The sequence below is a fragment of the Papio anubis genome, chromosome 13 (assembly GCF_008728515.1).
Source record: "Papio anubis isolate 15944 chromosome 13, Panubis1.0, whole genome shotgun sequence".
In the NCBI taxonomy this organism is placed as follows: Eukaryota; Metazoa; Chordata; class Mammalia; order Primates; family Cercopithecidae; genus Papio; species Papio anubis.
The window spans coordinates 27,201,565-27,216,315 of record NC_044988.1 but is presented as its reverse complement, the minus strand read 5'-3'; the positions used below and the strand labels follow the sequence as shown (position 1 = coordinate 27,216,315).

At 37.8% G+C, this 14,751-nt stretch overlaps 1 protein-coding gene across 2 annotated transcripts in view; it reads left to right on the top strand.

Moving 5' to 3' along the window:
• The window catches only part of MAMDC2 (MAM domain containing 2), a 171,829-nt gene that overhangs the window by 109,766 nt on the left and 47,312 nt on the right, over positions 1-14,751 (top strand). For both annotated transcript variants that reach the window (XR_002517629.2, XM_009188920.3), the window contains exon 10: positions 12,997-13,090. Coding sequence is in view for 1 of the 2 variants with exons in the window: in XM_009188920.3 (XP_009187184.1) it covers positions 12,997-13,090 (94 nt within the window). In the remaining variant the exon portion in view is untranslated. The remainder of the gene's footprint in view (positions 1-12,996; positions 13,091-14,751) is intronic.

The window sequence follows — 14,751 nt, the reverse complement described above, 5'->3', positions numbered from 1 at the left end:
GCCAATCCCTACCATTCCTTGGCCTCCAAACTTCTGGAAAGATGTATCTTCAATTATTGTCTTCACTCCAGTGTGGCTTCTCATTCCTCAAATCCTTGTCTTCTGCCCTCTGCCTTCCTCCTCCAAAGCTCCCTCAGCATTTATCAACCGCAAAGTATATCTCATTGATCTTGTTGCAGAAATCATTATACATACCCAAGGAAGTCTTATGCTTCTCTCAATGACCACCTCAAATGCTTCTTCCTCTTTGAATCTTTTATAAGTCATTGACTTGGGTTTTACTTGTTTGAATGGTATTTGTGTAATGAAGGAGCTCTAGTTCAGGAATATAAAGAGTTGGCCTCACTCTAGCATTTACTATGTAAATCAGAATGTCATGTCACCTTTATATGAAACAACGACATGTTTCAAAATGACCTCTAGGTCTCTTCTACTTCCTGTTATAGTTTTGGCATCTTAATAGCAGAAACTGTGTTTAATATTGTGCAACACAGCCCTTGCTGGTAATTTTCTCTATTCCTTCATTTTCTCTTACAAAAATTTTTCCCTTTTAGGAAAAAAAAGTTGAAATTTAAGTCTTTGATTCAAATTTCCACTTTTAAAATCTTTTTAATTGTGCCCTTACAGAATGAAAATATGACTACATGTAAAATACCTAGGGTTCTGAAGTTTTAAAGGCAGCCCTAGAAGTTCACTCAAATAGAAGAGCAAGTCTAGAAAGTTTCTGTAGAGATTTATAAATAGTTGGCTATTTAACAGCAAGACACCCTGCTATAAAGAGATTAAGGAAGCAGAAAACCAATGTGTAGACAAGATTCACGAGAGAAGGTGAATTTCCTATCACATTTCATGATGTCTGGGAACACTGGAAGAGAACTGCTTCAGGATATTAATGTCCCAGCATTATTAAAGCAGAGCAGCTGAGAGCAAAGTAGAAATAGAAAGGCCATTAATTGCTGACAAGATAATCAACACATTATAGAGCACAAAAAGGTGGCTTTGTACCAGAACAAGGAAAATTATACTGTCAAGTGGAATAAGTTTTCATGTCAAAGAATAAAGGAGCTAAGTATGGAAAAGTAACCTACTCTTGAGTTTTTCAAGCTAAACTCAGCATCATTTATGAGTACAAGAATTCTACATTGCTTTAAATATGAGTAAGGCAGCCTGAGATATTCTTGTTTTCCTTCTGTTTCATTTTCTTTCAGTTATTTGTTGAGACCTTCTGTGTTTCATGCCAACTTATGAGAAAATTACTGGCAAGATAGATTAGCACAACTGGTAGTTGCTGACACATAGTTTACACGAACATAGTGTTTATGTCAGTCCATTCTTTCATGACTTTTCTGAGTAATTTCATGGAACATTGTTGGATCAGCAATTTGTTCTCACAGCAATATGGAGACATCTGAAAAGACAGACCAGGCATTCTTTCCCTACAGTTTTACTAATAAGCTTAATTAGGCAAACATTTATTCCAAAGTGTGTTTATGAACCTGAAAATACCACTTCCCTTCTCCACTCCCAAACTTCTATCTTGTGAATATTTCACAGACTTAACAATCACTGCATTTTAAAGAAATATTTTCCTAAATTCTGGGTGATGCCACATTATTTTTTGATGCTCACATTGAGATTTTCTGGGGATCCTCTGGTTTTCTGAGCTCACAGAACAAATAAGTATTTGCTGGCCTCTAGAGCTACAAGCTCAACTCACGCGATTAGAAATTGACAATTCACACATTAATAAAGTCTCTCTAATTTCACCAGAGGAAACATACCTTATTTCCTTTTGCATAGATATCCCTACCTTTCCCTCCTTCTCTTGTATATCTTTCTCTGGATATTTTCTGCACTATCTGTTTAGCACTTACTTCTAGTAGAAGTCTCTCTCCAGTAAGTCCACAAATCACTTCCCTCTGGCATATCCCACCACATCACTGACAGTCCCTGAGCTTTTACTTTTTGTGTAGTATCAGGTTACATGTGTATCTATACAATGCTCAAAGAGAAATCACTATTTGTGGCCCTCCCATTTCATCTCAATCTTCAAACCAAGACATTTGGTTCTGCTTTATTCTTCAAATGAGGAATGCCACATAAACAAATCTGAAAGGCAAATGTCAAGCCAGAGGGGAAAAAAAAAGGTTGCAACATATGCAACAAAGTCTTAATACATTTAAAATAAATATATAAATCTAATAAATTAATAAGCAAAAAGTAAACTAAGCAATAGGAAAATGGATAGGATATATACAGGCAAATCAGAAAAAAAGAAATATAACCAGAAAATAAATGCACAAATATATCCAACCACATTATAATAAAAGACATTATGTTTTTAGACAGGGTCTTACTCTGTCACCCCGGCTGGAGTGCAGTGGTGTGATCATAGTTCACTGCAACCTTGACCTCCGCAAGGTCAGGAGATCCTCCACCTCAGCCTCCCAAGTAGCTGGAACTACAGGTGTGCACCATCATGTACAGCTAATTTTTGCATTTTTTGTAGAAATGGGGTCTCACTATTACCCAGCTTGTCTCAAACCCCTGGGCTCAAGCGATCCACTCATGTATGGCCTCCCAAAGTGCTTTACAAGCATCAGCCACCACACCCAGCAAAAGAAATCTTAAAAGTAATGAAAGAATACATTTGTCTATCAAAATATTTCAAAAACATAATACCCTGGAGTGTGATGTTTATATTAATTGCTGTATTTATACTGTATACTGTTTGTATTGTTCAATTTATTAATTAAAAAATAAATCTTTCACTTTAGATGCATGTATAAATATATATACCCATTTTTATATATACATATATATATTTGGGTCTAAAGTGAAAGATTTACTTTTAAATATATATAATATGTACATATGTACATATAAATGTTTTCTGGTCTAAGTGATTTATTTTTCAATATATGTAATATATATGTATATATACATACTAATGTTTTCTAGTCTAAAGTGACAAATTTTTTAATTGATAATTGAATAAATACATTCAAATGTACATATATATGTATATACAGTCATGTATCACTTAATGACAGGGATACATTCCAAGAAATGTGTTTGTTAGGCAATTTTGTCCTTCAGAGGACATCATATAATATTTATACAAACCTAGATGGTATAGCCTACTACACACCTAGACTGTATGGTATAGCCTATTGCTCCTGCGTTGTAAACTCATACAGCATGTTATTGTATTAAATACTGTCAAGAGTTACAACACAATAGTAAGTATTTGTGTACCTAAACATATCTAAAGAGAGAAAAGTACAGTAAAAATATGGCAGTATAGTCTTATGGAACTACCATTGTACATGCAGTCCATCATTGACTGAAATGTCATTATGCAGTGTATGACTAAATGTATATATATAAACATATATGTGTGCATGCATAATGCACGCACACACACATAACATTACCCTGGAAAGGTGAGGATGCAAGGAAATAAGGATTATCATGTGCTCTTATATTAGGGTAAATTGGCACAATGTTTTAATAAAAATTTAATTACATGAATCAAAAAGAAAGCACTCAAACATGCATACTTTATGACATAACAATTCTACATCTAGGGATTTATCATAAGGAAATAATCATGGTTATGCACAAAGATTTAGCTATCATCATTCATTCCAGTAATATTTGTAATACTGAGAAAGTGGAAACTACCATATTGTCTGTTATTAGGAGTTGGTTAAATAAGTGTGGCATAGGTTAAAAACGGGTAAGAGTTATGTAAGCTTTAAACTGCAGCTCTTCTTCACCTCATGGATCTACACTTTGGCTTGGGAATCAATGAAAATCAGGCTAATTGTCTCTATGTCTCAGAGGTGGGTAGGGCAAAGTCAGCATTCTTATTAGCAGAGGATTGCTAAAAGTGCCTGCTGTCTTCTTCAGGCTCAGGAGGGGTTCATCTAGAGCAGAGTGAGCCCTTGAGAGGCAAGAGGAAGACCTAGATTCTTCCTTTTCTGCTGTTTGTGAATTGCATTCTATAAATCTATCTTCTGGTAGGACTGACCTTTTTGTAACTCCATCCAAGTGAGCCACAACAATGACTCCAATTATAATGTCTATCCTTGGACATGACAATTAAATTGGTCTTTACATTTTATTACATTACATTGGTCAGGGAAGTGTTTGACCAGGGGAACTCCCTATGGGAGGTGGGCCAGAAAGAAATCACATTGTATGTTTACCCCAGCACTGATTTTTTTAATACAAAATCACAGGCAGCCTGGAGACCTATTAGAAATCACCAGACTGGCCGGGTACAGTGACTCACACCTGTAATCCCAGCACTTTGGGAAGGTGAGGCAGACAGATCACTTGAGGCCAGGAGTTCAAGACCAGGCTGGCCAACATGGTGGGACCCTGTCTCTACTAAAAGTAAAAAAATTAGCCAGGCATGGTGGCGCATGCCTGTAATCCCAGCTACTCAGGAGGCTGAGACATGAGAATCCCTTGAATCCAGCAGGGACAGGTTGCAATGAGCTGTGATTGTGCCACTGCACTCTAGCCCAGGCAATAGAGTGAGACTCTGTCTCAAAAAAAAGGTCACCAGACGGTCACCTGCCCTCTTGAGGAGTACATGTAAAAATCAGGAAGGCATTTGCACCTATTTTCCTTCAGTGATAATGAAAGCTTTATGGGGTAATGAAATATAATAATGTCTTCATTATTAGGGTGTGGAATTAGAGACTAAAACATTAAAAATGTCTCTTAGCTTTGTCTAATATTCATTTTTTTCAGAGGCTTTTCTCATTTACTTTCCACTTGCATCTTCGACATTAATTGTGTAGGAATAGTCTTCTCTGTCCCACCATGAAAAGAACATGAACTTTGTAATCAGACAGACTTTGCTCTCAAAACAAGGGAGGGAAGTGAAAATGGGTACAAGTGAAGATGAGGGTGTAGATGTGGATGTCAGGGAAGCTGTGAGCATTCTTTTTTGGGGGCCTACATTTTCAGTACAGAGCAGGGCAGTGATGTCTGAGGTGAAGGAAGAGCTGCTGTGGAGAGGAGGAGATACTATGGCTGGTTCGACATTAGCTAGTTCTGAAAATCAGCCCCAATCTATATAAGAGTCAGGCTCCCGTGCTGAGTTACCAAAATACTCTATCAACAAATGTAAGGCAAAATGACAGAAAGCTGGTTGTAAACACAGGTCAAAGAAATGTTTGGTCCCATGCTATTAATTAGGGAGTGGCATCATGTCTCTCAGAATCATATTTTAAGATACCTCAAGCAAAATAGGGAAAATAAGGGGGCTGTATAATGAAATACATTCTATCAGGGATCTGGAAGGGGCGTAATGTTTCATACCTGAGTCTGCAACTGGCTGTTGTGTGAGCTGCTATCACAGGCTCTCTGGGCCTGTTCTTCATTCTAAAAAATGGCTGATTCTGTGGTCCCTTTTGGAACCTCCCCTCCCCTTACAGTGGCCTAAAGATCAGAAAATAAAGCAGATTTCAGAAATCTTTGAGTCGAGAGATTTGGATGTTTACCATCCAGATAGCAATGAAAAAGTTCAGCTGCAGGCCTGTATGCTATCACAGGGTGGTCCCTAGCCCTGACCTGAAGGCTCCTGGGAGCAGAAAGACTTTCACACTGGGAAAAACTGGAAGCTGCTTGATCTCTGCTGCTTGTGAAAGCCAAAAGTTGAATTAAATCAGATGGGTCTTTTAAAAAAGAAAAAACTAACCAGATGGGTCCTTTAAGAAAAAAAGTATTGGTCAGCTAAAAACTTATTTAAAAACACATGGCCATTCTGCCTTTTGTGGGAGATGAAGACCAAATATAGTATCTGCAGCAGGCATGCTTTTGCAATTTAGCAACTATTTCTCAAAACAGTGCTGGGTTCTAAGAATGCTAAAACCTCACACTTACTTTTCTAGATAAAGCTTCACTTAGCCTGTCTTGAGGGATTTGTAATAATTTCATCCATTTTGCCAAGTATCTCAATATTGAAATTTTTTAAAAACTCTATTACGACTTATTGTCAAACAGTTAAATGAATGCAATTACATCGTATAGTATATCTTACAGATGTGTCAATAGCATCTTAATGAAGGGCTCTGGAATTTCACTGACTGGATTATAGTAATTTTGTGAATAATTATGCCACCAACTCTGTAGCTGTCATAACCAAATTTATCTGTGCAAATGATTTCAAAAGATTTTAACCTCATCAGAAGAAAAGTTAAATTTAACTCAAAATCAAACCATCTGGGAAATTGTTGAGGTCTACCACTTACAACAAGAACTTAACTAGGTTCATTTTGTGAACACGGGTAAGTTATGATATTGTTGGCACAGGACTGAAATGTTTCTATCCAAATATAGAAGGCAATTTCTGGAAGCTATCATTTACATGCTAATTATAGGCCTAAATGGGGCCATTCAATTGGTAAAGTAGATGGTGGATGAACCCAACAACCTGGCCTACCATGTCTATCAAGCAGGCCATGGAATCCACTCTAAAAGGCAGTGAAAAAACATTTAATACAGCCAGGGTTTAGTTCTTTAACACAAACAATCCTTTTGAACTACAAAACAAAGATTTGATTTGATTTGATTTCACAGCACCCAACAAAATTTATTTCCTCCTCCTGGCAAAATTCTATTCATTATATTTGGTAGTTTTTAAACTATAACATCTCACAAAGTGAAAAGCAATAACCTTGATTATTTTAAAACCTATCTTGATTTGGTTTGAGAACATGAATTCCTGACATATCTGATTCTCTACTTTTTCTTTCCCAGGTACTTTTTTTTTTTTTTATAAGATAGGATTTCAATCTGTCACCCAGGCTGGAGTGCAGTGGTGTGATCACAACTCACTGCAGCTTCAACCTCCCGGGCCGAGGTGATCCTGCCACCTCAGCCTCCTGAGTCACTGGAACTACAGGTGTGTGCCACCTGCCCAACTAATTTTTTGTACTTTTAGTAGAGAGGGGGTTTTGCCATGATGCTCAGGCTGGCCTCGAACTGGCAGCAATCTGCCTGCCTCGGCCTCCCAAAGTGTTGGGATTACAGGCATGAGCCACGGCACCTGAACTCGTGGGTACTTTAATCAGGAACTTTTATGGACTTTGACAGGCCTAGGGGCAGTCTGGGCCCTTTGACTAATAACCTAGTAGCTGGGTTTGCACACAGCAAACCTAATCAACCACCTTCTCAAAAAAAAAGAAAAAAAAAAACTTTGGAAGAGACTTAAAATTATATACTATGAGGAGCATTTGCTCAGTGACCTTTTAGGTTCTGCTGCCTGTCATTATGTTGTTTCTAGAGAGCAGATCATTGTTTTTTTGAAAGGGAGAAAGATGAAAATAAAGAGGAGATTCTATTGTCCTTTAATAATTATAGTTTTCTAAAGCAGGTAATTGGAACAATAAATCCTTGATAATCCAGGGGATGATTATTCAGTTTGGGTATTAGTCCATCTGCCTTGCGTTTCTGCTCCTTTACCTTTTGTTTCCAGGGCTTGAGGATATTTCTTTCATTTTTTCTTTTTCTTTCTTTTTTTTTTTTCGAGACAGTGTCTTGCTCAACCATCCTGGCTCACTGCAACCTCTGCCTCCTGGGTTCAAGCGACTCTCCTGCCTCAGCCTCCTGAGTAGCTGGGACTACAGGCATGAGCCACCATGCCCAGCTAATTTTTGTATTTATGTAGAGACAGGGTTTCACCATGTTGGTCAGGCTGGTTTCAAACCCCTGACCTCAAGTGATCTGCCTGCCTTGGCCTCCCAAAGTGCTGGGACTATAGGCGTGAGCCCCTGCACCTGGCCCATATTTCATTGCTTGTTAGAACAACCACCTGGTGATGTGTAGAGGAAGAGAAAACGAAATCTAGTCCATTTTTAGAACAGTCTTGGTCTGAGTGGAGAGAATAAATAGGTTGAAATTGACAGTGAATCCAAAAATTAGGTAACAGATCTGGTCACAATGACTTATCCTGTAATCCCAGCACTCTGGGAGGCCGAGACAGGCAGATCGCTTGAGCCCAGGAGTTCAAGACCAGCCTGGGCAACAAGGTGAAACCCTGTCTCTACAAAAATACAAAAATGAACTGGGTATGGTGGTGCATGCCTGTAGTCCCAACTATTTGGGAGGTTGAAGCAGGGGGATCACTTGAGCCCAGGAGGTTGGGGTTGCAGTGAGCTAGGATCACACCACTGCACTCCAGCCTGGGCACAGAGTGAGAGTCTGTCTCAACAACAACAACAACAAAATCCAGCTCTGAAAGTGCCTAGCACAAGGACTGCACATGATAGAAATTTAGTAAGTGAGGTTTTATAATCCACACAACAGTTTTCTACTATTCTTGACCAGTGGTTCTCAGGGAGATTTTTTCCCCCAGTGGACATCTGGCAATGTCTGAAGAAGTTTTTGATTGTCACAACTTGGCAGTGATGCTGGCATTTAATGAGTAGAGGTTACAGTTGCTGCTAAACATCCTACAATGCATAGGGCAGTCCTCCATAACAGAATTACCTGGCCCAAAACGTCAGTAGTGCTGAGGTAGCAATACTCTGTTGTGGATTTTTAAAAGCATGTATACTATGTATTTTTAGTACAGTAGAGAGTAAGTTGAGTAATATTGTTGATCCTTCCTTGACTGTACTTAAAATTATTTCTTTGCAAATATGTTTTTATAGCTCTCCATTCACTGCCTGTTTGTGTTTCCAGTCAGTCTAGGCAGATTTCTTCAGCTATGAATATTCTCTATCAAGACAAACATTTTAGAGTATTATCAGTACCTAAGGACTGGGATCTTCAGTAGATGGAGACATTGATTTACATAAATTTAATTTGTCTCTAACTTCTAAGAGATTTGCATAAAATCAGGAATACCTTTCTAAGAGATATCACTTTACTTGGTCCCTCATCTTCTTCCCCCCTCTTTTTTTTAATTAATTGTTTTTTAGAGACAGGGTCTCACTCTGTCATCTAGGCTGGAGTACAGTGGCATGATCATGGTTCACTGCAGCCTCCAACTCCTGGGTTCAAGAGAGCTTCCCGCCTCAGTCTTTTAAGTAGCTGGACTACAAGTGCACATAGCTAATTTTAAAAATTCTTTTGTAGAGATGGAGCCTCTCTATGCTGCCCAGGTTGATCTTGAGCTCCTGGCCTCAAGTGATCCTACTGTCTCACCCTCCCAAAGTGCTGGGATTATATGCATGAGCCATGCTGGCTCATGCCTATATTTAATATTAATATTTAATTTAATATTTAATATATTTAATATTTAAGAGGGTATGGTACCCTCTTATATATTAATATACATTTAAGCTGTCTAAGATTTTTTCCAGTCTTAGAGATGTTCCACTTGCTTTGAAATACTGCCTAAAATGAAATAAACACTGTTTTTAAAGAAAGATCTATAAATAAACAAGAGGTTAATCCCTTCAATAATTTAGACTATGACTGATTCCCTTCTTGTCACGTTCTTAACTGGACCCAGAGGGTAACTCCTTAAGAACAGGACAAGATGTTTGACTTATTCTTTGTCCTGCCTCAACCAGGCCCACTCATCCGCTTGTCTAGTCACCAACTACTTACTCTAAAATAACCTCTCCACCTCAAGGAGCATACAAAATGTAAAACGGCGGCCCCAAACTTCATGTCAGTAAAGAGCTGACATGAGCAGCATTACTAACAGCCAGGCGGAAAATCCAGTGTGTTAGATCAAACAGGCTGATCTGGTTGTGTTTCTTTTGTGTGTTGGAATACTGACAGACAACTGCCAACCAAATTTGGGGCTTGAGGCCATCGTTTGAACCTAGTCAGTAGCTGACTTGGGGATCTTTTATCAGACAGAACAACACATGGTCTGGCTAATGTTCTAAGTGTGGAAAAAGCGCTAAGGTAGGACAACCTAGACGCCTGCTATTGTCCAAAACATGTTTAACATTTCTTTCAACCCACTGTGGCAATTCACAAAGTATTTGGAATATCCAAAAGGAGCCAGGGAAGTCTATCCAACAAAACTTTCTGTAATAAGGAAATGCTGCATGCCTGCTGTGTCCAATTCAGTTAACCATGAGCTGCATGTGGCTATTGAGCATTTTCAATTGTGGTTTGTGTGACTGAATACATGAATTTTTAATTTAATTTAATAGACACATGTACCTAGTGGCTATCATAATAGACTAAATCATCTAGGAAATAATAATGACTAACTGATTATTCCACATCTTAATTGTAAATATCCTGATTCCTTTTTCTTTGTGTCAAATATAAATATAGAGGCTGGGTGTGGTGGCTCACGACTATAATCCCAACACTTTGGGAGGCTGAGTGGGCGGATCACCTGAGGTCAGGTGTTTGAGACCAGCCTGGCCAACATGGCAAAACTCCATCTCTACTAAAAATACAAAAATTAGCCGGGTGTGGTGGCACATGCCTGTAATCCCAGTTACTCGGGAGGCTGAGGCAGGAGAATTGCTTGAATCCAGGAGGTGGAGGATGCGGTGAGCTGAGATCGCATCACTGCACTCCAGCCTGGGCAACAAGAGCAAAACTCCATTCCCCTCAAAAAAATACACACACACACACACACACACACACACGTATATATATACACACACATATATATACACATATATATACACACACACATATATAAATATAGAAAGAAGGGGGAAATTCTGTTTAATGCCTATAATTTTATGAGTCTAACATAATTGTTGTAAATTTGGTAAAATTTCCAGGCTTTTTCTATGTATTTTTAGATGAACTAGATATTCGTTTGTCTTATTCAGTTTTTTCACTTAACATTATGAGAGGAATATATTTCTGTACTACGAAATAATATGCCCAAGTTATCAGATCTGACAGTGGCCAGTTTCTTAGATAATTGTGCCATAGTTCATTTATTTCCTCTATTTTAAAAATTTTGGGTGTTTGCTTGCTTGCTTGCTTGTATGGTTTTATGGTCACTATAAAATAATGCTATAGTAAACATACAAAAGCATGTTAATATTTCTCTTCTTTAGAATCTGTTACCATGCCAAATGTTTGAGTTTTATGCAGGTAATGATTTAGATGGTGAACCATTTCATTACCACATACTCATTTTGAAAAGGTACATTTTTACTATACTTGTGAAAAATAGACTTTAAAGCCACCCCCCGACACCCCATTAAAAAAAAAGCTAAGACTTTTCTCTCTGCACCACAATTAATTCAGTAAATTATGAGATGGATTAATATTCCTTCCCATATAACAATAAAAGTTGCTGCTAAAATATAACTGCATTCAGGGCTGATGACACAGACCTTTGCTTTACAAACAGGGAATAGGTTCCCAGTAGTAAACTCTGCAAGTAAAATATTTCACATGTTCAGATCATCTCTAGAATCTATAAACATGAGAAAATTAACAGAAGTAAATGAGAAAAAAATTTCACCTGTTTTGTTTTGTTCTTTGTATATATACATAGTTATACATTGTATATACACATAGTTATACACTGTGACAAGTCCAAACTATCCTTTTTATAATTGAAAGCAGTATGAATACAGTGCAGATAAACCTTCACACATCTTACAATTAGTAATTATCCAGAAGGTATTGGATTAAGACATTTTATATTTTGCACACTGGTAAGCTGTCACATGATCTTTACATTTCTTTTAAAATAAATTCTACATTCTAATGAATCTGATCATCAAAAAGCAAAAGAACCCTACTGATAAAATAATACATTTAAGACATAACATGTTAAACTAGAGCCTAAAAAAATCAAGTGTTCTCATTATTTGTAAGTTGGGTTTTAACTTCTGTTATATCATTCTTTGTTTGAATTAGATTTGTAATTGAGGGATTGATTGAACATGGACTAAATGAGCTTGTGCTACTTAAACGTTGTGACATATTCAAAGCAGCTTTGTAAACCACAAGGACAGTGAAAATCTAATACAAATGTTTTTAAAAGGTCTCTTAGCTCATCCTATATATAAAAAGCAGCCTTTAAAATTTGCCTAATGGAAAGAAATCTAAGACTTTTCTGTCTTTCTCTGGAACAGTAGATTTAATAATTTATGGTATGGATTTGTTTTTCCTTCACGCACAACAATAAAAATGTTTGGACTGATAAAATAACTGCATTTAGGGCTTTTATTAGTGACACCAACTGGGAACATAGATCTTTGTCTTTGGAAATGGAACATAAGCCTCCAGATGGCAAATCACCAGGACTTTGTTCACAATGTGAATGAAGCATGTTGCCAGAAAGTCATTTCCAAAAAATCAATAGTGTTTGTACTGGAAATGTTTGAAAAATGCTCAGAAAACCATCAAGTCTATATGCACTTTGTGGATTATCTGGGGAAAATGTTTAAAACCTGACAGGTTTTTCTCTGTCACGCAGTTGACTTCTTGCTTTCCTCATTCTTCCTGTCAATTCTTAATGAAATGCCACTGATTTCAGCATTAGTATGCACAATGTATCATTATACTCTGCTCAAATATATAAGTAATTCTAGACTGGGTGTGGTGGCTCACACCTGTAATTCCAGCACTTTGGGAGGCCAACGCGGGCAGATCACCTGAGGTCAGGAGTTTGAGACCAGCCTGGCCAACATGGTGAAACCCCGTCTCTACTAAAAATACAAAAATTAGCTGGGCGTGGTGACGGGTGTCTGTAATCCCAGCTCCTCAGGAGGCTGAGGCAGAAGAATCACTTGAACCCAGTAGGCAGAGGTTGCAGTGAGCCGAGATCACCCCACTGCACTCCAGCCTTGGCGACAGAGCGAGACTCCATCTCAAAATTAATAATAATAATAAAAGTAATTCTAGGGTTTTATGCAGATGGTAACCATTCTTCTTGCCACTGTGTTCTGTCGTTCATACAGATGATGAAGAGCTGTTTGTAGTTTGCTTATTCTCGTCTGCTGTGCTAAGTGAATCCCAGGTTGTTAAGAGTTTCCAGTTTTCAGTTAACAGAATTCATGGCTTTATTTTTATGAATTTCAGGTGGTTTTCATGAGCCTATGCAAGAGTTTCTGGGACTGTGGGCTTGTAGCCCTGGATGACATTACAGTACAATTGGGAAGCTGCTCATCTTCAGGTAAGACAGCAATCATTTCAGCTCTCTGTCTCTCTGGCCTATACATACATTTCCTGTATCACTGAGAACCACATACATTTCATCTGTGCTAGTCCATCCTTTGCTTTTGTTGACAAAGTGTCTCCTGCAGAGCTATGTAGCAGGCTTTGAAATTTAGAAATGATGATTCCAATGTAATACGTGTCTTTGTACATGTGACTTAACCCCTTTATCCTCATTTGGAAGGGAGCTAGTGATATCTACCTGAATATTGGGAATAATACATACACATTTTCCTAGCATAAGACCTGGCATAAAACAGTGCTTTAAAAGCAAATATCTTCTACTATAATTATTACTATTACTGTTGTTTTTGTTATCTTACATGAATGCAGATTTTCAAGCAATATTGATGAAATTCTTATTTCACAGATATTTGCTAAGCATATACTTTAAAATTTTTAATAAACATTTTCTAACTGAATTAAATGACAGTGGAACAATAGATCAAGCAATGATGATAGTAGCAAAATAAAGTCATGTAGCTAGCCACGTGTCATACATTATGTCTAATGAGAAAATGATGCTAACTCAATCCCGATCATTGGTCTATATCTGCTAATTACCATTGCATCCTACGTCATAGGACATCCATTTATTTGACACACAGGCAAATCGTGGTATCAGTCTGGCACTGGAGAATAATCTCCATGTTTATTTAATTAAAAGACAATTTGTTCTTAGTCCCTTGATTTGCCAGGCACTGCAAGGACAATCCAGGTAAAAATCGTTCCACTCAAGGCATAGAAGAATGAGGTTTCATTAACTAGTACTGTATGTAAAATAAAATCAAGTAAAACAATGATCACAAAAGAGACATATGAAACAAGCCATTTATTAGAAAAATTTGCTAAGAATCTGGATGTAGGGAGGTACAACCAAGTTTAGTCAGAGAAGTCCCCAATAAATTGGGAGGAAGTACCATTCTAATAATTATGAACGTATTGGAGATAGCATTCAAAGACATAAACATTGGATTTGGGAAAAGGAAAATAAACCTCTGGGTGGCAAAATAAGTTCTAAAATTTGATTATTGAGAACATCACATTCAAAATTATCGCTTTACACATACCATCTCATTTAATCCTCACAGACCCATGAAGTGACTACCATCAATATTCCCACATTACAGATAAGAACTCTAAGGCACAGAGAAATGAAGTCATTTGTTCCACACAGCTATGCCTCCAGGAGTCCATTTAGCACTCTCACATTCTCCCCCACCTCCAAAGCAACCGTGGAGTTGTTATGAGGATACCCTTCACTCATCCAGGATTTCTGAAGAAAGTGCCTGCATTATGCCATTTTATTATTTTCCATATTTTCATGAAGGCAATATACCTCTAATTTCCAGAGCTTTATGAAAAGAAATTCACACAAATTCACAAGTCAGAGAAAGTTTTTTCTCAAAGTAGCCCAGTATTTTAGATCTGTATATCTGATGGTTCTCTACGTCTATGGTAGACCCGCAGTGGAGTGCAGGCTCTAGCCGGAAGCAATGGCTCCGTGTAGGTGGGCTGCCAGTGGGGGCTGCCTCTCCATCACATGGCATATGGCCAGACAACATTCATACATGCAGAGTGGGCTGCTAGCAACACAGAGTCACTGAAGGAGTCTCAGCA